This window comes from Parus major, chromosome 4, assembly GCF_001522545.3.
Source record: "Parus major isolate Abel chromosome 4, Parus_major1.1, whole genome shotgun sequence".
Taxonomy (NCBI): Eukaryota; Metazoa; Chordata; class Aves; order Passeriformes; family Paridae; genus Parus; species Parus major.
In genome coordinates, this window is record NC_031771.1 from 42,627,240 (window position 1) to 42,655,178 (window position 27,939).

The 27,939-nt window shown below is 41.7% G+C and overlaps 1 protein-coding gene across 5 annotated transcripts in view; it reads left to right on the forward strand.

Annotated features, from left to right (window-relative positions):
* Positions 1-27,939, forward strand: part of LNX1 (ligand of numb-protein X 1) — a 79,492-nt gene that overhangs the window by 43,511 nt on the left and 8,042 nt on the right. For 3 of the 5 annotated variants that reach the window (XM_015624380.2, XM_015624381.2, XM_015624384.3), the window contains 8 exons: positions 1,218-1,459; positions 3,042-3,197; positions 8,817-8,972; positions 12,183-12,385; positions 13,971-14,342; positions 19,350-19,481; positions 25,132-25,309; positions 27,202-27,430. In XM_015624380.2, coding sequence (XP_015479866.1) covers positions 1,218-1,459; positions 3,042-3,197; positions 8,817-8,972; positions 12,183-12,385; positions 13,971-14,342; positions 19,350-19,481; positions 25,132-25,309; positions 27,202-27,430 — 1,668 coding nt within the window. The remainder of the gene's footprint in view (positions 1-1,217; positions 1,460-3,041; positions 3,198-8,816; positions 8,973-12,182; positions 12,386-13,970; positions 14,343-19,349; positions 19,482-25,131; positions 25,310-27,201; positions 27,431-27,939) is intronic. The other 2 variants (XM_015624383.2, XM_015624385.3) reach the window with 1 other exon arrangement.

Below are 27,939 nucleotides of genomic sequence, written 5' to 3' on the forward strand. Positions count from 1 at the left end.
CCAGTGGGTGGGCACTGGGCAGAAGTGGTGCTGGTGAAGTCACAGGTGCTGCATCCTTGGTCAGTCTGTATTTTCAGTTATTTTATAGCTTTAATTGAATACTGACTCATGAACACGACAGTGACCTTTAATTTCATTCAAGTGACTTTCTTTCCTGAGTCTTGAAAAAGAAATGCCATGTATGATCCTGCCTTTGCTGTCTAGGATGAATCTAAAGCAGACAGTTGGAAGCATAACTAAGTTTGTTTCAAAGCAGGCTTATAATTTGCCCCTTATAATGCTGTATCTTCAGCTCATTTGGGAGCATGTGTTTCTCCACTAGAAACAGGGGATTTTCCCCCAGAAGTAGTTTAGAACCTGCCTTGAGGTCCCCAGGCTGGTGAAGTCCCAGGCTGGCCCAAGGACCCTGGCATGAGGACCTGGTCCCAGCCCATTGGTGGGAGCTCTGTACTCCCTGCTTGACTCTGGTGAGGCTGCAGGGTCAGTGGGACCCCCTATCCCCACTTTCACCTCTTCCTCTGTCAAGGCAATGACCTGCCTATTTTAGTGTCTCAACTGAGCTGGAATAGCAGGGTTGGCAACTTCATCTCTGTGGCTGAATTTGAAAACAATTCATGAGATGCAGTTCGAGTAGTAAATCGTCTGTACAGGCGCTGTGTGGGGCCTGGGTTCCTGCAGCCCACGGGTGCTCAGCTCCCACCTGCAGCTCTCTCTTTACTGTTTGCTCTGGTCTCTTCAGACACAGTGCAGTGCTCCACATGTGGCTGCCTTGGTGGCTGGGAGAGTTTCTCAGGAGGTGGGACTGGGTAAGGTATGTTTTATTTCACTAGCAAACCCAGAAAAGCTGCAAGGCCTCACCCTCCTCTCCTTTGTCAATCAGAAGCAAGTAGGAAATTACAGATTGTAGCTTCTGTCTTAATTAGCGTCCTGCTATTCTTGTTCTCTTGCATCCACAGTAACTATTTATACACATAAGCCTACACACAAGCCTGAGGCTCCCTATTTTTCCTTGACCAGCAGTACTCTTCCTATGTAAGGTGGTAACTCACCTCTTTTGAAACACACACTGGCATTTTTCTCTCTTGTTAATCATCCATATTTCACTGGTCACCATGATCATCACAGGTTGTACTCCAAGTGATTCCTTGATTTCCATGAGTACGCAGTATTTAAACACAACTTGCTATCATGTCTCTCTTTCCCTCCTTTCTCCTTAGATGTAAAGGAGCATCCCACTATGGCCTTACCAAGGAACGGAAGAGGCGTTCCCAGGACTGCTCTCCGGACCACGGCTCCAGCTTAGCGGTAGCTGCCCTGGGCCCTGAGCTCTCAGCAGCTGCGGCCATCGCCTTAATGACAGATGAGCCAGGGCTGGTGAACCCGGCGTTCAGCCCCACCTCAGAGGACAGCCAGCTGGGGAGCAGCCCCGGAGACCTGCACCGCAGCAACCGGAACAGAAGTAAGAGCCAGCCACGGTGGCTTCGGAGCCTGGTAGCCCCTTGGAACATTTGTTTTTCTGTTAAATATATGTCACTGGAGGGTTAAAAAAATACAAATAAAGAAAAAGGGGTGGGGGAAGTGAAAGCTTTCATTTTACATGGTTTATCAAATTGTGCACTCGGTGACCCAATGGATTTGAGGTAAAAAAAAATGGCTTGGCCAGGGGCAGAATCAAGCTGAAGATGGACTAGCTGCACACTTGTAAACTGAAAATCTTTAGAAAGATTATTTAGGTAAGTCAGCTCAGTTGGAAGACTGAATGTTATGTGTGATGGGCTGGGGAGATGGTGTAGCTGAGTAATGTCTTCACTAAAACTTGGTGGCCCAAGTAACCCCCACAGACATGGGCACCTACCCAAAATCCTGTTTTGCATTTGCCAAGTATTTTCAGAAAAAAAAATCCTTAAGAATTTCCTTAGGAGCTTGGGAGACATGTGCCAGCTTCTTGGGAAGGTGCAGTTTGGAGGAACTGGTCCTGCTGAAATAGCAACAGTCAGGGACAAGCTGCATCAGGAAACTTTGCCTTGATCTTTCACCTTGTGACACTGCACCTGTCTCTGATGAGTGTCATGTGTGAAAAACATGGCCTGGCCAAAGCCAGAGTCAGAAGTGTTTATGGTGAGTTCAAAGCATGTATTTGAGGATTCTGAAGCTAAAATGGAACCTTGTGTGCTGCCAGTTGCATGTTGGGAAAAGGGATGAAGGGATAAAGAAAGACTAGGAAATGAGAAGCATTATCCTTTTGTTGTGCCAGGGTTTAGAGAGGTGAGGAAAGGAAGGGTGCAAGAAGAGAGCACCAGAATCTCAATAAATTCTGTCAGTTTTATTGAGTGTAGAGGCCACAGTCTGGTTTGAGGGAATGTTGTATTATTAGATTACAATATTTGGCTAGCATGCAGAGCTGGAACAGACAGAACAGCAACAGCCATGAAGATATCTTTAGCAGGATGGAAAAGAGCAACATTTTTTGAAAGTATTATGACTTTTGTTTTGTATTGCCATACCTGAGTCAGAATATGTGAATTTTTTGATCCCTCCCACCTGATAATATTTGAATTTTTTTACTTTAAATAGTTGGCAATTATTTGTGGCTTTAGAAGCATTGCAAGGTTTTGAGGCAGTTGTGGGGATTTTTTTCAAGAAGTTTTTAATGACTTGCAGCTATTTTTGGTCAAACGTGTAGCTTAGGAAGGGTGGTGCTTCTTCCTTTTATATGTATTTTTCACAGAATTGCTGCTGATTCTGTCTTATGGAGGACTATTCTTTCCAAGGCTACCACACTCACAGGAGATTTCTCCATGTGGTTGGCAAAACAGACAGGAAGGTGGCAATTTGAGGGTGTGGGGCTGAGTAGGGTGATTGTACCCACATTCAGGTGGGTGCAGCCTTGAAGTATCAGCAGGACTCAGGGGAAAAGGTGAAGTACTGGCAGCCCTGACATTGATGTTACATCCCATCATTTGCCAAAGACTGCAGAAATGCTGCGGTCCTAGACCAGAACTGCTGAACTGTATTGATTTCGTTTCTTCCTGCTGTTGCAGCTCGACACTTTGAACGTTCCACTATAAGAAGCAGATCTTTTAAAAAAATAAACAAGGCATTCAGTGTTCTTCGAAGGACAAAAAGTGGAAGTGCCGTTTCCAACCAGACTGACCGGGAGAGGGAGACTGTTGGAAACTCTGCTGCTGGAGACGAAGGTAATGTTTTGTTCATCTTGTGTTATCACTTAAAATGGGGTAGGGGGCTCTATCCACGTGGGAACTGGATATCCGTAACTGACGTGCCTTTCATCTGGTGAGCTGTGCATGATTAAAACAAACAGACCAGAAAACACAATCTTTCCTTATTTTCTTCTTTCAAAAGATGGTACTGACTGGCAGGCAAGAGTGTTGCTGGGGTGTGAGGGATCTCACATAGGGCTGTTCTGGTAACAGCCTGCATGCTATAGCCAGCCCTGTATCAAGCCCACGGGATGTGGGATTTGGGCATCTGGGATCTATTGCTGGAGCTGTCATTGATTTGCTCTGTAATTTTGTTCAAGTCTCTTCATTGGAATGTGCCTGTCCCTCTAAAGCAAATGGATAACAGTAATCATACTTTAGAGGAACTTAATGAGTTTTGGCTAATGTTTATGAAGCACTGGAAATTCCCAATAGGAGTATGGTATGAAAGTGCAAAGTACTGTAATTATTCCAGCATTTCTGTGGGCTCCTTTATTACCTCAGCCAGGCAGGTGATGAAGAATGCTGTGCTCTTAAACAGCAGGGAGAGGCAAGTTTTTCTGATGTATGTCAGGGATGAGGGGTCTGGCAGGTAATAACACTTAACATTTGGCATTCTCAAAGCAATAAGCAAATGTTACTAATCGGTTTGGACCATAATTATGAAACCAACAGTGGCATTCATGCATCAAGAGGAAGTGATGATAGAGTGGGAATCAATGCCTCAATCAAGTTCTTCACTAAGCTTATTATTATTCCTTTGCTTGATGCCTCATGTCTCTTCCCAGATCAAATATTCAGGATGCAGGCTTTAAGAATACAAAAGATCCAACTTCTTTTTGCTCTGTATTCAAGTTCTCATTGAAACACGCACAAAATAAGCACAAAAGGCTGCCAAGTGCTACTTTCAGGCATCATTTATGCCATTGTGAATAGTGGTGAATCAGAGAACCATGTTCAATATTCTGCTTTATTTGCTTATACCTTCAGGAGAGTTTCACTGTGTTACTCTGTTCTTGGTACTTATTCTCCTACTTCACATATTTGCTGATAGAGCTGAAAAAAAATCTGGTAATTCAAAATCATGAACCTTTTCCATAAAAGGAATGTGAATATACTCCTTGATCTGGAAACATAATGAATAATTGTACTATATTTTAAATAATTTTCAATAATTTTTATTATTAAAAATAATATTTTATTATTTTTCTCCGAGTAAAATTCTGCGTGTAAATTGTTTTTATCTCTGAGCAGGCAGATATATTTCTCATTCCAAAGCAGCTCTTCAAGCCACTGTAAGCAAAAGCTTGCCGTTTTTTAGAATGATTGAAATGCTCCATGCTTCAAGTTTATATTTTTCAAAAGACATCTCTTCAGGTTGACATACCAGACCACTTTCTACCTAGACATATAGCTGACATTAGTAATAGTTCCACAGAAAACTTGGCTTCATGTCCAGAGTCTGCGGATGATCTGGATGTCAACAGCACCCATCAAGTAGCCCAGTGCAATCCAGATGTTAACAGAAAAGTGTGAAGATGACACTGATCTTCACATTTCCAGCAAATGAAAAGCATTGTTGTCTCTGTAAGGGATGTATAATGGCAATCACTCCAGGGTCCCACTGACAGTGTCAGGATTGTCCTTCTCTCCTTGGCTCTGCTTGTGGTTTCATTCCTCTGCACCAAGCACGCCTGTAAACTTCCAAATGTATTCTGCTGCACTGGAAAAACCAGGTAGGCATGTAATTACTTAATAAGCAGTTACTCTTAAGCATGAGATCACAGAAGCTGGGTACCTAAATTACTTTATTAATTACATTTTCAAAGAATGCATTTTGATTACACAGTTCTGGAATTTGGTCTTTAAAAATATACAAGCAAGTAACTTGAAGCAATACAAATGCAACTTAAACAAGGATTTCTATTCAGTCCTTTGCAACAGGTGCTTTGTGTATGCCAACTCAAATGCCACTCAGTTTCTTCTTCTTGGAGGAAGAAATGAATGTACTTTTTGTAGAAATTATCACCATTCTGCCAGCTGGGGGTAGGTTTTCTTCCCCAGTTGTGTATGTTTTCTTCTTTTATTTATTTTTTCTAAACCTCAGCTGCTCTGAGCAGTCTGCAGCTAGCATTCTGATTAGACCTGTTAGTCTGTCTTTAGGAATTGCTGCCATATGCACTGCCCTGTGCTCACTAAAAGTCTTGTCTATTGAAGAAAAGGAGCCCTGCATGTGTCTTACTATTGCCACTCTCCTGGGAATGGGGGTGCACCTGTGGGGTGAATGATACAGCTCCTGACTTCAGAGGTCCCCACACACAGTGGGAAAGCTGCTGCTGCTGCTTTGCCCAAAGTTTCACAGGTTTGGGTCTGGGACCATCTGAGAACACAATTCAGCCATGATTCATTGCCCCAGAAGATCAGACAGCACCTCACCAACTCTCTGGAGACCACTTTTGCTCACCAGGTATAGTCAGTGCATGAGAGGAATAAAGCTGAGACTATACCAGCCTCACTATGAGCACAGAGTGATATAAGCCCCTTCTTGATGATAACCTCTTCTTAATAAAGGAGAGGTAAGATCATCTAGCAAAGCTCAATGTATAATTCATCTGACTCCAGTTTCCAGAATGCCCCATCTTAATTCACATGTCTCTGTTTAATATTTTTTTGCCTGTATTTTGGTCAAAGGAGCTCTGAGAATGAACACCATAACAAGTAGCCATGTATTAGCCGTCAGCAGCCCTTCATGCAGAGTGTGTAGGTGCCTTTAATCTGAAGCTGCTCTGTTTGTTGAGTCAGTGCTCAGTTGCAATATGACTGTGAGAGAATAAGACAAAATAAAAGTTTCTGATGAGGAAGAAAAAACATTCAAATTCTTAACTTGCAGCTGAATCTAGTACTGGTTTTGGAAAATTCTTTGACTCTCGAGGACATTGTGAAATATGATGTACAATATCAAACGTGTTTCTGTTATAACTACAGTAGAGAAATAGTTACAGTCTAATGCTATCTGATACCTGGAGCTGGAAGCCATCCTGAACTGTGGAGATTGCTTCACAATTTATGCTTATATCCTGTGCTTTGATTCGTCTAAACAATATTTTATGTTCTCAATTTGGATTTAAATGATTCAGGCTTTCTTTCTTTCTCTGTTTTTGTGACATTTTCAGTAGAGAATTGTTAAATGTCCAAATCAAAGGAAATGTTAGAGGTGAATGAAAAGTACACACACTAATGAGAAAATATTTTGGGGGAAAGAACTGTTAAGATTTTCTCATTTTTAATTCTTTGTTATTTGTAAAATCCCATGCAAAGAAATATTTGTCTGTAGGCAGTACCCAAGCTTGTGATATTTATCTGAGAGCAATTTCATTGACAGTATTTACAGCTACAAATAGCTTTCCAGGTCTAAAGTAGAAGTTTAGAAAGTTCAGAAAGTTTAAAAGAATGGAATCTTCATTATGAGATGTGAGGGAAGGTGACAGGGACATGCTTATGGCACTGATGCATTTAAGATGTAATATCTTCTGACGAGATCTACTAGTGTAAGTCACCTTGACAATCTACTTAAATGATAAAATATCTCCAAGCAAAGACTGCTCCAGCTTTGTTATTCTTATTTGTATCACCATGCTCTTAGTTTGGCTTTAGACTTTAGTTAGACTTTAGACTTTAGAACCTCAGTTCCAAGAAAGAATATATGTATATGTATGTATGCATAATATATACTTTTTACTCAAACTGATCTACAAATACGAGTTGTAAATCAGGTAATGGTTTAGGAGGAAATAATTTGCAGGTACAATTAAAAAAAACCTCCATGCAGTTTTAGAGTAAAAGAGCTGTGGTTTTGACTTTCAAAAACATTCATTAATTTCATTTTGCAGTCAAGCCATTGTAAAAGAAACTTAATTTAGGATTGCTTGGGGATGGCAAATGTTTTTCAAAGTCAAACTCAGTCTCGTAGTGGATGCAGTTTTACCATCTGTTATTGCTTTGCAGCAGTCAAGCAGGCACTGGCAGAACCACAGAACAGGCATCCCTCTTGTACTGCTCAGTGTGAACCCTGCTGTATTTTTGATAGGTAGGTAGGTAGATAGGTAGGTAGATAGGTAGGTAGGTAGATAGATAGATAGATAGATAGATAGATAGATAGATAGATAGATAGATAGATAGATAGATAGATAGATAGATAGATAGATATTATAAATACTTCAGTGTCTGGAAAAGTACATGAGGAAAAAGAATGTAAGTGAAACACAAAAGGTATCAACCATTTCATGGTATTAAGGCTTTCTATATGCAAACAAAAAGTAGCTTGTACAGGCCCAGGAGAAGACACTACAGCCCATCTTCTGTCTCAGGAAGGCTGCACTCCACAGAAATCCTGCACTGTTCCGTATTTTCTCATATTTGATTCAATTGCCATTCTGATTTCCCAAAACAGCTGTTACAGAACTTGTTCAAAGTACTCTGCTCTGGAATGATAAGCCAGGAAATTTCCCAAAGATGGGGACTGTCTCTGTAGCATTTCCTCTACTGCAGAGTGATAAATTTGCCTGCTGTAAATAAAAGTCACAATTCTTTAGAGACACAGTCAACTCAGCAACAGTTTCTTTTCTGTTCTTTTGAGACTCCTTTGGTGAGAGAAATGTCCAGAAGCAAGAAGAGATATTAGAACTGGCAACACCTTCTACCCGGCAACACCATTCTCCCTCTATTGGAGAAATTTCACTGGAGAGTTAATAGAAGGCATTAAATCAAAGTTATTGCAAACCTCTGGGAGAATGGCATGAAAATGAAAATCTGTTGGGAAGGAAAATTTTCAGAATAAAGTTCCTCACCAGTACAAGGGCATGTGACACTCACAGACACATGAATTTTCCAAGACTAGGTTACACAAGCTTAATTTAAATTCTGGTGTCCAGATGCTGGGAAGCATGAGTGTGTGTTCCTGCAGATGGTCCTATTTGTGGGGGTGAGCTGGCACATTAGTCAGGCTGCTTGATGTAAATGAGGACTTGCAACCACAGACACAAGTTTTGTTTACAGTGACCTTTGATTAATCTGGACTCAAGAGTCCCAGCAGACATTGCACATTGTCACACTGAATCCTGGGAATGAAGGCAGAACTTACTCTCATGGCAGCACTGTTGGAAGGAACATGATAAGCAGAAGTCAGCAGAAACCTGAGCACTGAAGGAACGCTACCATTAAATATTTTATACTGTGGGGAAAAAATAGTAAGCATACTTAAAATTTTGTAATACTCTGTCATGGCTACTATACTAACAAATGCTCAGTTTCCCACATTGTGCCAAGATAAGTGGAGTTCATGGTGAAAAACTGGTCTCTCCTATGTTGTTACCATAATGTGACGTATGAAAGTATTGATAAAATTGCACACTAATACTAAGAGAACACTGCTTGAGAAAAAAGCCCACACAGTCTTGCTGAATGCAGGTGCACCAATGCACCAACTAATGTAGTGGTCAAGAAATAAAAATAGAGATCCAAAACCACTACATTTCATGGATGTTTCTGCCAGGTTTAACCAAAATGCTTCAAGGTGACATTTTATTATATTGACAGATTCAGAATGCTCCATACAACCCCCCGTGACAAAAACACAACACTCTGTGGGAAAACCTGGAAGAATCACCAAAAACAAGACAGAAAGTTTCCTTCTTTCTAGATTCAGCAGCTCTTCGATATTTAAGGACTGGAAATATAAAATGGTAAAGAAAGGTATGCAATACTCCTGGGTTTTCCTGCTGTGGAAAACCTGACCAAAGAAAATGGAGAATTTTAAATAAGAGTGTAAGGGCTGGAAAATGGAATCTGTGAAAAATAATACTCCAGCCTCACAAAAGAACATATATATGTCTGAAAGGTAGAAGCCCTCAATTCAGTTGGAGTTCCTTCACTTGGGCTCCTGAGACCCTAGTCATTGTATGCAACAGGATTGCATGCTGAAGCAGGGTCTACCTTTTCTGGGTATGGTCTGTACATAAAAAATTCATTTGGAAGACATTGCTTTCTAGACATCATCATGAAATTTGCATGGTAAGTTTTCATCAAACTGCACACAACGTATGCAGACTTTTTGGTGAAAAAGCAACTATGAATTTTCTTATTTTAAAAAAGCATATTTGTGTACTTTATATATTTAGATTGCCAGACTTACTGTTAGTTTATCAAAATAGGCATTGGCCTTTTACTTACAAAAGTCTAGGTTATTGATAATACAAATGTCCATGCATGTGTCTGGCCTGAAAAGAAGAGGCAAATCTTCAATTAAGAGAGCAGAAATTAATGGATCATAGAGGAGTTATTTTGGTTGCTTAACCCATCTAAGGAGAAAATATTTCTGTTTATTATGTATATTTGATAAAGAACACAAATCAAATGAAGACAGGAAGTGAGGCAGTACAGCTTGCTAACTATGAAAGAGTGACATTAGAGACTTGCTGATCAGCAAAAGAAGTGTTTTGAAAATTTTGGGTTGTTGTAGACTGCATTTTCCAGAAGGAAGCTAGACATTAAAAAAATCCTCTAAAAGAATCTGCATAAAGTCATATTGAAAGTCAGCCAAGTAGCACTGCAAGGCTTAACAAACCAGGTAAGGCATTGTTCAAAATGCAAAGAAATCGCTTAATGTTCATATGTATGTAAAGATGTAGATAAGTCTTGTACAAGTGTAGAGACTTGTTTACTGCCATGCTTCCCTGATTTTGCTCTGGGATAAGTACAGGTTGAAATAACATGAGAGTGTCAATAGTTTTTCAGTCCACGATTCTCCATGGACAAGAAATGCAACTGGATAATTTCTTTAGAAGAGTTTTTAGAATGAGCTATGGTAAAATGAACATCAGTGTCAAAAAGCATAGTTTGTTAGGATGTGAAGGGAGCATCATAATAGAAGTAGGTCTATAATAGCACTGTTTCAGTAGTCTTCAATATATACATGTATATTAATATATTTGCATGCAGGGAAGATCTAGATGTCCTGATTTTCATTTGTATTTTTACATATAACTGCCCTTACAGCCACACCGAGCTGTGACATGTGCATGCTTATTCTGATGTGGGGATCAGGCTTTTATTGTCTGACTTTAAGCACCCCATGAGATGCCAGAGTTAATTGCCTCTTTTCTTACACAGCAGTGGGGAATGTTTGGCACCTCCAGGGGTGATTTGGCACAGGAATCTCTCTCTTTGGGTGCCTCTGCACTACAAATGAAGTCAGAGCAAGTAGATCACCAAACTGTGCATTTGAGGCCTGGATTGAGATCAAGTGAATACACCCTTCAGGCTAGAGAGAATAGAGAAAATTACAGCCTGAGCAAACGGTGTTTAGAAAATAGAGGAGCATGGGGGAAATGAAGCACCTTCCATTCCTGAGACATTAAAATTGCCTGCAAAACTGAAGTAAACATGTATCAGTACAGAAACTGTAATTACAAGAATAAATGGTTGAGTATTAGGTGGGTGAAGGCTGTGCAGTTATCTAGACAGACTTTTACTGCCTATCAAGTCTGTGTAAAACCACAAAGTCGAAGTCTGTGCCACTGGTAGGTGCTTTTTACAGACGTGGAGGAGGACAGCTTCCCACCCTGAAGACCATATGATCAAAGAAGTGGTAAGGGATGCAACGTGGTGTTTCTCAATATTTTTTTTTTCCCTGTTCTTTCTTTCCCTTTGCTCTCTCTCAAAAGGTTTTGGTGCCTTGTTGGTTTGTTGCCTGCTAATTCTGTAGTAGCAAATATTTATTCTATCTCAGATTCTGGTCTATTAAGTTTCATTTTACACTTAACCACTATTCATTAACACTGTACCTTCATTTCTAAAATAGGTATTGAAAACATTTTAGCAGTTAATTTTTTGACTTACAGGTTTGTCATATAACCACTGGATTGGACTTACATGCAAAAAGTTTAAATGCTTTCTCTCATCTTTGGGGGATTCAAAATAATTGAAGACTGCTATGCGTGGGCTGGAAAATTCACTGCTGCTTTTACTTCAGCTTTGCTCACTGCTGAATATGGATTAAAATTTTGAATTGACCTAGAAGGAAAGAAAGTATTAGTGACATGCTGTGAAATCAGATATGCCAGTTGAAAAGTAGGGTTTGGAAGACAATACTCTTATCGAGTGCATTATAAATACAAAAAGGACCCCTGCCCACCATTAGGCCCTCCTTCCCACAGCCAGATTGCCAGAGCCAGCAGAGATCTTTCCCTCCAGGTACTTTGAGCATACTGTGGTTTTAATAAAGTAAATAAATCTATCTTACATCACAGTAAGTGCCACTCATTCCTACTTCCTAGAGTTCAAGCGGTGATGAAAGGAGAGGGATCTAGTAGGGGAACTACTGTGTGCTTTGTTTTGTCAAAAAAATATTATCTTTCTGGTAGCTAAAGATAAATAGAAGGCTTCCTTGAATGTCACAAGACAAGAGCCCAGTCCTCCACTGTGACACCAAAAATGGAGAAAACAGGGAAGCCTGGGATGTTACCAGTGAGATAGGGTTTACAACCCAGCACAGCAGGGATGGATGTTTGTTGAGTTCCCATGCCCATCTGTTCTAGGGCCAGCAAGAAACTGTGACCTGGTTCTGAAGTGTCTGTGGTGACCAGAAATGTATTTTACATATATTTCCCTTAAAATACTGACATGTATAACTGTAAATACTTTTCATCTGTCTGGATTGCATCAAAGGTTTAAGGTCATATTTTTTTGGGGAAAAAGGAAGTTTAAATATATCAATTGTAAAAATATCCCTTCAAGTCCATTCAGCAAGCTTACCTATTCTTTCCTTCCCACTTGGTATAAATCATATCCATGCATAAAACCTAGCTTGACTAACTGGCAGGTACTTGAGGTCGTGCAGTGCATGTTTCAACAAAAAAAAAAAGCTGTGTTGTCAAATAAATACCTTACAATATCCATTTCCAGGTTTTCCCAGGTTGTATCACCTGATTCCAGATGGAGAAATAACCTGTATTAAGATCAGTCGTACTGATCCCCATGAAAATCTGGCCATCAGGATTGTGGGAGGCAGTGAGACCCCTTTGGTTCACATTATTATACAGCATATTTATCAAGATGGGGTAATTGCCAGAGATGGAAGATTGCTGCCTGGAGACATGATACTAAAGGTATGGTACTGTGGAGGTACAAGATAGAAAAAGCCTGATGAAGAATAAGATGGTTTAAGTTCATCCTGACGAGATTTGCAATGTTGCATGCAGAAAGACATTCTGAAGTCCAGAGCACAAGCTAATTAAAGAACTATGATTTCCTAGCTTTTGCTGACCCCAGTGTAGCTGAGGACACTTGAGGCATGCCAAGGTTGTGCCATGCCTTCTGCTTGTGGCCAGACAGACTTGGCCAAAGGGATTTCCCAGGATCACAATGTGGGCATACTTCACTCTAGTAGTGAATAAAAATGCTTCTGTATGGCAGCTCCCAGCAGCAACTGGATAAGTATCCACCACCCAGAAACCCAAGTGTTTCAGGGAGCCTTTTTGTCCTGGTGCCAGCACTGAGCAGAAGAGTTAATGGCACAGCTAAAACAAAGCTGTTCCTGCAAGGCACATCCAAACTGCACAATGAAGCTGTGACTGTAGCATGGATGGGCCCAGCCTAGCTCTTCCCAGCTGTGTCTGACTGCCCAGGATTTATAAAGCATTCCTGTGAATTTCAGCCCCATGCTGGTGCAGCTTATGCTGTTTGTGGTACCCAAGGTAGCAACTTAAAGCTACTTGAGCTGTGTCTCTCTGGGTGCAGTTGTCCCCACCAGATTGCAGCAGAACAACCCCATTGTGCCCTCACAGGCAATCTGCAAAAGCAAACACCAGCCAAATGCTTTTGTCCATGCTGGGGAGTATTTCTCTTACATTTTGGAGATGTTTCTTAATACTTAAATGGTTCAACCTGTGCAATGTAAAGCTACATGGAAATAACTTGTCTGACTCAGGATTTCTAGCCAGTGATGAAATACAATCTTGCAACTGGTTTTCATTTAGCAATATAAAGTGCAATGCCTAGTCACTCTTTCACATATGAGCATGATGGGATTGACTGGAAACTCTTTTTTCCTCTTTCTTTTCCTCAGCTAAATTTAAAAAGCGGTAGTTATACAGTTTTACTGTCATCCAAATTAAATCTTACCTGGAAAACACTGAGAAAAAATGAAAGTCTGATTCTCTGGTGTGGTAAATCAGCATAATTGTTAGTAAATATCCAGGGCATTTAAACTTCTACTTGAGGCTCTTTCCTTCTTTGTAATTAGAGAATCATAAGTGAAAAGAATTTTTTTTTTACTGTACCTAGAACAGCTGGGAGATAAAGAAGAAAAGACACAGCAGGAAAACAGTGGGAGTAAAAGGAAAGGCTGGCAAGGCAATTTGAAATCAGAAGCCTGTGGAATAAAACTAAGATATATGAAAGGATATTAAAGCTTGGGAAAGAGCAGTAAGAAAGATGAAAACTAACATGTATGTCTGGAGACTATCAGGGAGAAAGGGGAACAAAAAGGACAAAAGCTGTCTGTGCAGTGCATCCTTTCCTTGGAGAGAAGGTTGTTCTGCACTGCAAGAACATTTGGCCTTCTGTGTGACACAGTTTGGAATAGCACATGTCACTTCATATGAAGACATCTGTGTATATAGATCTGCCCTCCTCAGTGCCAGGGCAGAATAGACCATCTTTCAGCTGCTGATTTACACTTCTCACTTCCAGGTAAATGGCATGGACATCAAAAATGTGCCTCACAACTATGCCCTGTCAATCCTGAAGCAACCTTGCCACGTGCTCCGACTGACGGTGCTCCGAGAGCAGAGGTACCGATGCCGAAACAGCGGACTTTCCCTTGATGCTCACTGCATTAGGGATGACAGCTTCCATGTTGTGCTAAACAAGAGCAGCCCAGATGAGCAGCTGGGAATAAAGCTGGTCCGCAAGGCCGACGAGCCAGGGGTATTTATCTTCAACTTGCTGGAAGGTGGCATGGCTGCCCGTGATGGACAGCTGCAGGAGAACGACCGGGTGCTGGCCATCAACGGGCACGACCATCGCTATGGCAGCCCAGAGAGTGCAGCCCAGCTGATTCAGGTTAGTCACCCCCACTTTAACCACGAGGTCTGAACTGTGCAAAAACCAAGAAGTGTTTTTTCACCATCCATTGCAAAGCAGGGGTCAAACACGGAGTCTCTGTATTTGGAAGAGGGAAGGAGTCACGGTCGGGTGGGAAGTTAATCCTCTGAGAGCTCCTTGGCTTTACCGTGAGGATGAGTGTGAACATGGGCATGGACTCTCACAGAGGTGCCTGCTACCATCAGGTTTTGGAATGTGAAGATCAATGCAAACATCTATATACACTGATCATCACTGGAGTGATGCCAGCTGCCAGAAGGCATGCCAGCCTGCACCCTGGCAGCACGGGTTCCAGCAGAATCCGACTCCTCGGGCTCAGAAGGTATCACAGTGCTCTCTGGTTCAGCCCTGGAGCAAACCAGAGTAGCCTAAGGCAGTGGATGGCATGTTTCAGGATGATCACCCTCCCAGACTCAGTGATTTCCCATGGATGTGGTTTACAACTGAAGGTAGTCCACACCTTATAGATATTTCTTGCCTTAATCCAGTATATGGAAATCCAGAAGTTTTAGAAAAATGGCTGTAGTTTTTATTAATCTCTCTTCAGACTCATGTGGAGTACTAAATGGGTGCTAACACAGAACTGCCAGATGAAAAAAAAACCCATGCCTTTCTCAGCTACAGAATTGGTCAGCTTCTTCCTAATTTTCCTTTCACAACCAATTTGGGTTTTTTGTTTACAGACTATGTTTTTAGAAAACTTCAACATAAAAAGCAAAGCCAAGACTCTTTTGTTGCTTTTATCCTGTATTTATAGCTGTTATTATACTTGTGCAATTTTGAATTTAATTTGGAGGCATGTTGGAGGCATGTAGAATGTTCCCATATCGAAGGATTTCATAGGCTTCAATAACAAGATGTCAAATGAGGCCAGCTGCTTCTTTCTGACAGGTATAATCAGGGTAATATCAGTCAAACTGAAACAAACAAGTTAAATCCATGCATTTTGTAGAAAGGATTTCTCGGTTGGTTGGTTGGTTGTAGTTAGATTAGTTGGATAATAGATTGTAGCTAGATACAAACTACATAGATTTGTAGTTAGATAAGTTGGTTGTAGCCAGCTTTTATTGTGAAGTTTATAACATAGGTGAAGAAAATGTCATCCCCTTACATAATGCCAGTTGTTGAAATTCTGGTCCAGCATCTTTCTGGATTACCTTATGTAGCTCACTAACTGGGAACAGAAGGCAGAAGGGGGAAGGTTTAAATTCTGAGAGCAACGAGTCTGGAATGAAGAATTTTCTAAAAGAACTATTATTCTTGGAAAAGTTCTTTATAGCTACAAAACAAGGCATCAGTGCTTTATAAGCAAAAAACACATGAGATGAAGTGGAAAAAATTCCTAACATGAGTATTCGCATACAAGCATCCAAAAGCGCAACTAAAGCCCTTATTGGTCTCCAAAAAGTGGATGTTATTTATAATAATGCTTGAAATGCACACCAGTACCTGGGAATTTAAACAAGTCCATCAAAGGGGGAAACTCAGGTTTCCAAACATCCAGGATTACATTGCATTGATGTGAGCTCTATGAATCATGTTTGTCTTATGCAAAATTCCTGGAACCTGTGTCTTTTTTGTTATGTTTTTCATCAATTATTATTTGCCTTTTCTGTTTCCATGTCATGCCAGAGAAAAACCTTTATACTGAAGCCACAAGTGTTTTACATTTGCTTCTTACACGGAGGGCTATTTCACTGTGTCCTCTGATTTCTCAACAGCATCCTTCCTGCCTGTTGAGAGCTCAGCATGTCACTTGCAATGCACTGAGGCCTTCTAATTTTTGGTGGTGAAAACTACAAATATACCATCAGTTCCTTTAAAAACAGAACATTCATTAAAAGTGCAGTGACTTCTTATACCAAGCACAGCTGGAAGACTGTCAGATTTTCATGTAATCTGATTATTTTTGATTTTTAAATAATGAATAATGGAGACAAATCTGATTCTTGAGGCCTATAGAAACTATACACTAGCATATGTGAAGCAGTTGCTAATCAGTAGATTAGATGTCTGGCTGTTTATAAGGTCTAAGCTCTGTCACAAGAACTGAAATGAAGAAAATGTTTAAGTGCTAATTAGGAACATGCACACATCATAACACTTGGGAATTTGCTGCCTCCTGTTTGTCACATTATCTTAAGCCATGGCCTTGTGTCAGAAGTGGCACTTTTAATCTAAATAATGAGACATTCCACATCTGTTTTCCATGAGACTGACAAGAAAAGGAGCAAGGTAACAGATATGGGGTGCTCACGTGAGCATATCAAGCTACATGGGTTGAGTCAGACTTTACTGACCCTGGATGTTCACCCTCCTCCTCACCTCCTTCCCCCACCATAGTTTGGAGCAGCTGCTAGGAACAGGTGAGCAGCTCTTCTTCTCAACCACTGCCTCTGACAAGCAGGTTGTGATGTGGAGCATATCTGTGCTCCGTCATCCTTGTGAGAGATGGGGCAGATTCTGCCAGGAGCAGCGCTGCTGCCTCTTTCTAAAATGTACTTGCCTACTAGGTGCTCAGAAGTTGCCACTGTATCTCTGCCTTCCTGCTCAATTTGCCTTGGCTGTAACAGATTTTAATTCTGGTTGATTGTTTCAACTCTTACTTGCATTTGGTATCAAGGCTAACCTCCTTTCTTTAATTTTCACTTCGGCATAAAATACAGAGAAAGAATTGTGGGAAAAGGCACTGGTAAGAGGGAGGGAGAGATCAGAATGAATCAGCCATAAATAATCTGATCAGTAGTAACATTAATGGGTTTTCGTATGTAAATACAAAAGTTGTTCTTGTTGTTTGGATAACTTTCTAAACCACTCTAACTTCTGAGAAACTACTCAGATTGACTGGCCTGTAGACAAATGTGCCATTGCAACAGAGACTCTTGTTGAACTTTTGCTGGTTGTTCTATGAGAATTAATCATGTTTTACAACCTTTCTTTAAATAACCAGCTTTGAGGCTTACCATGTGGCAGCAGATGAATTTTAAAAAGAAGTTGTGTTAAGTTGAAACCGTTCATTTTAGAGAAAACTGTATTTTCATAGGGCCACGTGCCCTTGGGAGGTTTAATCTTATATTGTTCACTTTCACCTCAGTCATATTACAAACTAGGGACAAGGGTGGTTTCCTTTCTCCCAACATACAGAATTCTGCTTTTGGGTACCAGTTGAGTCCAGAGCCCATTAATTAATATTCAATAAAACCATATCTGTTAAAAATGCCTAGAAAGTTATTTTGAAATATGTGTATATGCACCAAATTATATATTATGAATCTGAAGACTTGAGTCAAAAAAATAGCATCTCCCAAGATATTGGGAAAGTAACAAAAATGTGCACATTTTTTACTTCACTGAAAATAGCGTGGCTTGAACATGTTTATTTCAAGCTTGAAGCTGGAGGTTTAGGAGAGGTAGATTGCTTTTTAACTTAAATTTTTGCAAAGCTTTTTTTAATTCTCAGCTACAGCTATTGAATTCAGCTCCACAAAGGGCAAACCAAGCTATAAAAACAAAATTCCCAGAAGCTTCCTCTGGCTTCTGTTAATTGTCTGTGGGAGATTTGATTTCAACAGCGCAACTGGATCCGGGTTTGGTTTTCAGCTGCGTTTTCAATGGCAGCTTTCCTTGGAGCTTCTCCCCAGCGAGCAGGGCACATCACCGTGCCAGCAAGGGAGCCCCCGGGGGCTGCGGTACCAAGCATTGCAGCTGCAGCCCCAGGGGCATCAGGCCTCCAGATGTGTTTGTGGGGGCTTCACACTAGATACTGAGCAGTTCCTCCGGTATAACATGAGAGCAAGTCCCTCTGCAGATTGGTCATTAAGAGCCCCTCCTTCCTGGCACAACAGCAGGGCCTTTAGCCTAGAGAGGAGATTCAAGGATTAATTTTTACATCTTCTGAGTATGCTTCCATAGCACTGAGGTTATTTCTACACTATTCTTCATTTCAGTTCAGTATATTGGTTTATGGTGGGCATCTGTGATCTGGCCAGGTAAACCCCACTCCCTCTCAGCTTTATTTTTGTATCACTGTTGTCTTGAACAGATTCATATGAGCCTCACTGAGGGGCAAATGAAGCCATTTGCTTCTAAGGAAACGGTGTCAATTCAATAAGACAGAAAAAACCCCTACCTGTACACAGAATTAACACTAATATCAGGCACACACAAAGAATCCCCTAAAAATAACAAGCAAACATTACCCCAGTAGAAGGTAATTGCAGCATCTCTCAGGCACACAAGTATTCTGACTGCATCGTGAAAAGAGGCCTAGAAGTTCTATGAGCTTGGGTTATTTCCTTTTGAAGCTGCTCTTCCTAGAGTGAGAGTTTGAGCTACTTTCCTTTCCTAAACCCCTGTCTGCTTATGCCCACCCTCTTTCCCTGTACTCTGCTACAATAGGATTTTTTTTCACAAAATAAAATCCCTTTTCTCCCTTTCTTTAAGCTTCCTTACATATGTTGTACCCATTGCATGCAGGTGGACTTAATTACATTGTTTATTCCCCACTTTCACTGGGCAAGGCATAAGCACATCCCTGGGTTCAGGGTTAATTGTATCTTTTTTAGTTTTCCCATGCATTGGGCTGCAATAGCTCTGGTTGTCTGTCTGTCTGTCTCTCTACCATGGCAGGCAAATTGCTGCTTTGCAGTGGTATACACAGGTATAGGTGAGAGCTGATCAGCACTCACTGTGGTGGATCGCTGCTTCCAGCCAAATTTGGGGCAGGTAGAAAGCATTTTTTAGAGTTAACACCAAATTTTCAAGAGAAATATTAAGTAGCTGGCAGTAAACTTTTATGAACTTCATTGACCTGAACTGATGCATCTGCTTTATGTCATAGCAACCTCATAAATTGGAAATCCAACCAACATTCAAGTGGTTCCCACATTGCACAGACACTGGGGCTGAGGTGCAGGGGTTTGTGGCACTGGGGCCATGGGATTCACACTGTGCCTCCTCCCACAGGCCAGCGAGAAGCAGGTCCACTTTGTGGTGTCGCGGCAGACCAGGCAGCAGACCCCTGACCTCCTGCAGGAGACCGGCTGGAGTTACAGTGCTGGCAGCTCTTCTCCCGCCGAGAGAAACAACCCCGGCAAGGTGAGGGCACTCGTGTGGTTTCTCTGCCATCCATGGGACAGGGGAATGGGAGGGCAGCTAGTGTTTCAGGTCTAAGGAGGTTAACTCTGGCTTCTGTGGCCAGAAAAACATGTCTTACTTGGCGATGGAAACACAAAAGCTGTGCTGCTCATTATTTATCCACTGGTTCTGCCCGGCGTGGGGAGGGAAAGAGAGGGCAATGGGCAGTGGTGGGGCAGGTGCTGATGTGCACACAGTATCCTGGCCACGGCCACAGATCTGACCAGCAGTGTGAACCAGCAAGGGACAATGAGCTCCAACGAAAAGAAAATTTTTTCTAAAGCTTCTCCATCTCTAGCATAGTCTTCAGACAAAAAGCTTTCATATGCTGGCCTGAAAGATTCCCATAAGCTACTTAAAAATTATGGTCATTATTGGGATGTTATTCATTTGTTAAAATGCCCATGCCCTGACCCAGCTGGCAGTTTGGCAGCAGACAGCAGCTCTGGTCTCCCTGGCTACTGGGAGAATAAGGACTTTCTGTGGAGCTTTAGACCCAAAGCATGTTAGTTCTGCTCTGGCAGTGCCTGGAACTTGCATGGTGGGGGTCTGCAAGGGCTGCCAGTGTGCAGCACGGCTGGACCCAACCCAGCACTGAGCAGCCATCCCACCCAGGTAAGGCTGTGGTTATCAAACTGTTCCCCAGCTGCCCCTCTGTGCCTGCTCAGAGAGCGTGTTTAGTGCATCTAGACTCACAGTATGCTCTTTGCATAAGGCAGAGAGATGCTGATGCTCAAACATACGAGGTTTTAAGTAGGAACCAACACAGCTAGAGTTTTGAAAATGTGTTTTCTGATCTTACTCAGTGATATTCTTTCCACTTTAGAGCAAGGCATGTCCTTGCAGGAGGAACTGAATTTATTTCACTAAATTTGAAGTCACATGTCTGGTTAATTTACATTAATCACCCTGAGTGTCACCACTTATGCAAACCCATGCAAGCCTGACCCTAGCCACTGGTGACAGGGGTGTATCAGGGAGGTGTGCAGGCAGGGCTTAAGTTCATCCTGCTTGATGGATAGGCAGTTGTGTCCTTAAAGGGACCTCTGGACCAAATATCAGGCACACAGCTGTCAGCCAGGAGGCAAGTCTAGCTCTGGATATTTAATATATTAAAATATTAAAATATACCCATTTTTGCAGGTCTTTTAAAACTACATTATTCAGTGGTTTTGTGTGTTAAAAATACTAGTATATATTTACCTATTATTAGTTTTCCTTTTCCACAAAGTCACAATCACAGCTCTTGCTATGAGGTGGGATCAGATTAGCAGGAGTTAAAGCAGAAAGCAGTCAGTGTTCAGTAGCTACTACCAAGTAGCAAGTAGTGCCCAACTAATCATGCATCTGCAAGGCGTTGCTTTCTAATGAAGCAATTATTTCCTTAGGAAGATATGTGTAGGACAGAATTAGCTTGTGCTGCTAGTGTATGCATCCTAGGGAAGATCCAAGCACCTGCTTAGTCTACCACGTTGGTCTTAGTAATTAATTGATACCACATGAGATTATTTGGGAGCAGGACTTGTCTCTCTGCCCTGAGATCCTCCTTTTCTCTTCCTGTACCAAGAGGTATTGGATGGGAGCTCTTGGCAAGTCCAACAATATTTTGGGTAACTGTGAGATAGAAGGCACAATGCTGGCTTTGTAATAGTCCTTTAAAGACTAATGAGTAAGTGCTGTAGATATGAATGAATCATCTCTTGCTGGATAGGCCACAGATTTTAGGGGGATTTCCACAGGAGATGAGTACTGCCTATGCACATGAGTAGGTGTACTGCTGTGGGCAGTGCCACCATTTGGGCACTTTCCAGGGAAGATCATAGCCAAAAAAAAAGAAAATTCTGAACTGTTCCTACCTCCCTTTAGCTTTGTGTGTATGTAGTAGAGGGCTTCTATCAGAGAAAATGGTCTGGCAATAGATCAGGAGTTCAGTACAGCTAGTAGACACAACGAGCTTCAGGCACTGTAGACATTTGCTCTGAAACAAACATTACTGGAGTTGCCCTTTTATAAGGCATGACTGTGACAGTTTAAATATTTCATGATATTTTGCTGAAGGCTTAACTGAACATAATTTGCAATTCAAGATCTTTAAACTGGCTTTGAAAGATTAAAAAATATTATTTACTTTAAATAGGCATTAGTGCAGGAGTAATGCTTGCAAGCCTAAGGCCTGTACAGTGTCCTAATACAGCACATGCTCCTGCCCAAAATCAAGGTAATGCTTGTTGGCTGGACTTCACTCTCAGGGGAGTCTCCTATCAGTGTGTGTTTTGATGAGTCTGCTACCCACTGCCATCAGTGGGATTGCTTTACTATGTGTGATTAATAGAGGATTGCTAGCTGCCTTGAATTCTGGTTAATTTTAAGGTGTTTTTTGTCCCCTGAGTCAGGAATGCTCTCTTTGAGGGAAACTGCTCTTGCTGTAGAGCATGTATGCATACATGAGCTGAAATCTGCTCTCAACCCTTGTCTGTATTCAGCATCAAGAATAAACTCTAGCTTCCAGCAGCTGTCTGGCTCGTGCAGTAGCTCAGGAACCGCTTTGGGCCAAGCTGTTGTCCTCAGGACAGCCAACCTCCATCTGCACATCATGAGGAGGTGCCTCTCTTTCAGGCCAGTGGTAACCAGCCAGCTTGCCCACAAGGCTCTGGATAAGAGGAGGATAGTCTCTTGTGATGATGATGTGAAGGATGTCCTTCTCTGGTGGCCATGCCAGGTGTATGGTGTGCCAAGAGATTGGTCCTGCCCAGGGTCTCATGGATCTGTTTTCCTCTGTACAGAGACTGGGGAAGCACAGCCCAGACTGTTCTGGCTGCTGCCTGGATTCAGAAAAGAGATGTCACAAACACTTTCTTGTGCAGCTGAGGTTGCGAAGCCAGGCTGTAACACATAAACAGGCCCGATTCAATTCCTTTGAAGTCAGTGGGAGCTTTGCCATTAATTAAATAACACTTGTTTTTAATTGAAATTGTTTTCTTACTTCTTTCAAATTAATTGCCTAATATTCAAAGCGAAGAAAATGTTTCTGGAACAGGCAATGTTTCCTGACCATATGAGCAGGTTAACCTTCAGGTGAAGTACATTTTCCAAACAGATGCAGCGATGTTTTTTGCCTGCAAGACACGTGTCATTGCTTTGATGTTGTGATAATCAGCTGTAAATATTTATTTTCCAGTAAATATACAGAAAAGAAGGAAAAAAATAAAAAAAAGGAGGAGATGAACTGTTATGTTTTTCTTCTCCTGACCTCCAAGGTCACTTCAAAATGACAGAGAAGGACAATTGTTTAGAAGAGAATGCACTGAAATGCAGTCACTGATAAACACTGCCTTTTAACTGGTTTACTTGCTATTGATTATACCTCCAAGAAAGTTCTACATGTGTTTACTAAAAAAGGCTTTGCTTTCCTTTCATCACTGCCTTTGTCTCAGTCAAGTCACCCCAAATCCTTTCTGTCTGCAGCCATGTAAAAAATGACATGGGAAAGAGTATCTTCAAAGGAAAACTGGTCCTTTGTGGTTCAGCATACAAGTACTGGTACTTCTATAATTCTTCACTGAAATGCAACACGGCAATTTGTTCCCAAGCACTACTTTGAAATCTTTCTCTCTGTGCTGATTCCTCAAAAAACTGTGATAAACCAGCTCTAATGGTTTTGCTGTCTGAGACTGGATGTATGCTGCATAAGTAACAGGACTGCTCTCTCGCTCAGAGCACAAATAGAATCCAAATTTCATATTTTGCTACAAAATTTCAGATTGTAATTTGTGAAAATTGGTAGTGCCCCTATCCCACATGTTTCAGGAAGTGGCCTCTTCCCAATGGAAAGGTATTGCTTTTCAAGGGAAAAAGGATATTTTTGCAAAACATAGATGAAACTATGATTAAAAATGATTAAGTTTAATTTGCATAAAGATGGAACTACTATGTTTAAAATATTTACACCTTAAAGCCAAAGATGAAAGGTTAAAATTATCTTGATCAGAATGTAAAATGTATCTGAAACAGAACATTTTCTGAAGGTTTTAAAATCTTCAGAAGTTCTTAGGTTTGTTTGCAAGCCATAAGCCAAATTATTCTGATATAGTGTCTGTGTTCAGCATGGACCAGGTCTAATATGTCCAAACTGTGCTGTCTGGTTTCCTCCTTGAGACTGAGAGAATTCCTCTTTCCACTGAGCTCTTTGCCTTTTTGTTTCTGGAGCTCTGTAGCAGCTACTGTTCATCTGCTCAAGCACGGAGAAATTCTTTGCTGAAGGTTCTTTTGCTAGAAGGTCCTGTGTTTTGTTGATAACATTGCATCAAAGAAATCTTGATGTGGAGTTAGTTCCACCAAACATCCCTCCAAAAAAAACCACGAAGCAAAGACATAGTCTGCCCTAGTCCCATAAAAATGTTCATGCTGTAGTCTTCCTTTGTCCATCATTGTCACACAGGGAGACCTTGTGGATTCATCTGCTCCATTTTCCATGCTGCTGGCCCAGGAACCAATGTAAAATGTCTTTGTGAGATGTCAGATTTCTAAGAAGAGATTAATGTGGCTTTAAATGAGTTTTACGGATTATTTTTGCATGTTACAAATGTGAGGTCATATTTTTGAATAAGAGTCTTTTAAATCTGCATTTGAAATGTAGAAATGTGCTATTATATATGAGCTTGGGGTGGATGATGCTCTTCCTGCAAGAGGGGCTGGGATTGTCAGGAGTTGATGTCAGGAGCACTGCTTATGAAATTCTTTAAGAAAGCAAAGCAATTAACATTTAAATCCGGGTTTTATTTGCATTTTGAACTCTTCTGTAAGAACTGAGTGCATGGTAAACATAACATTCAGTTCACAGGTTTTGTTGAAGCTTTCATTGCAGCGGTCCCCATCCTGAGTGCAGCTGTGGGTTTGTTTCACCCTCACTGGTGCACTAGTTATTGCATGAGCAGCTGTGTGTATTTAACTTTTCCTGTTCAGGGGCAGAAATAGAAGGACGACTCTCCTGAAAAGAAGGATGACCTTTCAAGCATAAGGACTAAGAGCACCCTGGAAACTGCTGGCTCTTCACTGTAAATGTCCTTCTCTTTTCCTGAACAGAAACACTTTTTCTTCAAGAGTATTTCCACCCATAACTTACACAGAAACACAGATATCTGGAAGACCAAATGACATATGTCTTTTCTAATATGTCCCCAATGGTTTAATTCCTCAAACCCAAAAGGACTATTTCTCACTAACTATACAGATGATGCTCAGACTGCAAGCAGCAAGATAAGAAGCACAACCTGATAGTCTGAGAGATGATGACCACTAGTGATATTATTATCAAGAACTTTTGTTTTTCTTTTAAAATCAAATTGCTTATTTACATTTCAAGGACCTGATTCTATTAGCCTTAGCACTAAAACAACTGGCTTTTGTGGGAGCAGTGCCTAACTTCAACTATTAAAGCACAGTTACCTTGCTGGTAGCTCTGACTGCAGATGCTTAAGCCCCCAAGGGAGTCCTGCCTGCCATCAGGCCAGGTGGCTGGGAAGGGTTTGGTGTTACTTCCATGAATATTTATTTTGATAGAAAATGCCAAAGCTGCCCATGCAATTTGTTGTTGCTATTTTCTCCATCACAGAGCACTCTTCACACTGTCACCTGTCATGAGAAGGTGGTGGCTGTCCGGAAAGATCACACAGAATCGCTGGGGATGACGGTGGCAGGTGGAGCATCTAACCGGGAATGGGATTTGCCTATCTATGTGATAAGTGTGGAACCCGGAGGAGTGATCAGCAGAGACAGCAGGATAAAAACAGGTAAAAAGATGGGATTTTGAAAGCCTACTTTAAATGGAGAGCTTCTTTTGAAAACAGAGGGATAGTGAAAGAGCTTCACATTTCTGAAGACATCTTCAGCAATCCTATAGATTTTGGGATGTGTCAGATTAGAGGGTCTCAAGTCAGCTGCCAGAAAAGGGATAATATGCAGCAGTAATCATCTCTGTGAAGTAGGCTGTAGGAATATTCTGGTAGGAAAAAAAAAGATAAATAGCTTTTCAGAGGAAAATTAGCTTGCACCACGATCTCCTAAATCTTGATACATTCATTGTGCGACCTTAATGTGCTTTTTAAGTCATTTTTTGTGCTTATTTGTCATTGCATTCATAAATTTGAATGAAATATACAGGAGCAAAATCCCCATTATATATGAAGCCACATTAGTGCTTATGGCTCAACATCATGTCTGGAAACATTGGCTTCCTAACCCCTAACTGCTACTGATGTAACAGTGATAAAGCTAATAGTCCCTTCTGCATGAATAAGCTTTTATAGCAAGATGAGGAACATTTTTTATCAGTTGGTTTCGTGGGAATAGCTGGGCAGCAGAGGAAAGATGAAACAGACAGGTTTCAGGATATTGTATCTTCAAGAACCAAGTCCCTCAGTAGCATGCATCCAGCAATGGCACAGCTCACTTACCCTTCATCCCCTATGTTCTCCTTCAGTCCAGTCACTGCCTGGAAGCTGGAGGGAAAACCTGAGTTTGAGGGAAGTGAAGGCACCCAAAAAAGGGGCAGAATCGATGCAACCCGGTCAGACCCCACAAGCCTGGGTCTCAGTGCCCAGCATTGACACACACTTCTTTGTGTCTGCTCAACAAAACTCACGTGAGAACACGACAACAGGAGCAAAACAGCAGGTTTCCCCTTTCCCCCTGCTGGGAAATGACTGCCTCTCAGTGGGATACACTTTCCAGAAAAATATTCATCATAAGGCAGCATGGAAAACTCTGCCTAGTTAATTTGATAAAATTAGAAACAAATGAATATGTGATGTTATAATAGTGCCAAAGGCCTCTGATTTAGAGCAGCTCTTAGGCTGTTGTCCTTCTCACTGGGGGCACGCCACAAGAAGAGGTTAATGTTCATAGTGCAGTGCCTGGACTGCCAGTGATACGTCCCTGCTTGGAGAAGCATCCAGGCCAAGCACAGAGGGCACTCAGGAAAGCCTTGGCATGGGAGCCTGCTATGAAGGGTAGCAGAGCACTTGGCACTATGGCTGCTTGCATGACATCAGGGAAGTCTTTATCGTTCTTCCTGTAGTAATTGAGGTCATCTTTGCATTCTTCTCTGTAGCTGATGTGCCTATATTATAAATAAGGCATACAGATAAATGGTTTGGCTTGCAGCCATTCAAACAGACATTAATATGAAAATAATAACATGTTATTCCACAAAAAAAAACTAGGAAGAGCCAGTTGGACAGGCAGTCCTCAACTAAGGGAGAACTGGGAGAAAAAACATCATTGAGCTGTCAGGTTTCAAGCTTAGGTTGGATACAAATGTTAGCTGGAAGTGGACTCCAGAGACCTGGACCAGTATTAGGCACCGGTACCAAAGCTTGTTGGTACAGCAGGACTCCAGCTGTTTGTTTAGCTCCAGATGTAGGACAGGATGTGAAAAGAAACCAGGACAAATCTTCTGTCCAGCCATGCAAAGCTTCTGTGTACAGGAATCGAGACCCTTCCCTCATGCCTGTGGCATGTGTACTAGCATACTCTTCACAGCCATGTTAAACAGCGGGATTAACAAAAAGCCTCATCCGGCATCCAGTTCTGGCCATGGATTTGACTCACTTGTTTGTGGAGGTGGGGAGGGGATCCTGGAAACACTTGCAGGGTTTTTTATCATCCATTTTATCGGTCTCAGGTGACATCCTCCTGAACGTGAATGGCATTGATCTGACGGGAGTTAGCCGGAGTGAGGCTGTCGCCCTGCTGAAGAACACCAACTCCTCAGTGGTGCTCAAAGCCCTGGAGATGAGAGCATGTGAAGCCCAGGAGGAGCGGGGTCACCTTCCACCCCCTGAAGAGACACAGGTGACCTCCGAGAGCAGCGAGTGGTCACCATCCTGGGTGATGTGGCTGGGGCTGCCACGGTAAGTCCACAGATTGCAACCTCTTGCTGAGGGGGAGTGGGAGGAAAGATTTGTATTTTCTGGCAATTCTTTCTTTTGGCTTGATTCATTGCACTGACATCTTAATTAAATCCAGGCTCTGTCACTGACTTGACTGTAAATACCTCCCTTTTGTTAATGGGTACGTGTACATGGCAAAATTGACATGCAGTTCCTCTTGCAAGGGAGGATAGGATACTGAATTGTTTCAATCTTGTAAATATATCTGGCACTTAGGGAGTGAAAGGAAGATCTTGGAGGGATACAGGAGCTTGCTGAACTGGAGCTCAACCACCCTGCAGAAGGCAGAGATACCCCTCCTACAACACTCAAGCTGCACAGCCTTTCCCCTTAGCCAAATCCAGCTGAATTGTTTGACTTTACCCAGATGTTGCAAAGTTTGTGCAGTTGGCCAGTATCTCCAAATCACCTCTTTTAACCCCACCCCCGCCTGAAAGAAGTCCATTTGTCATATACAGGAAGCAGCTGTG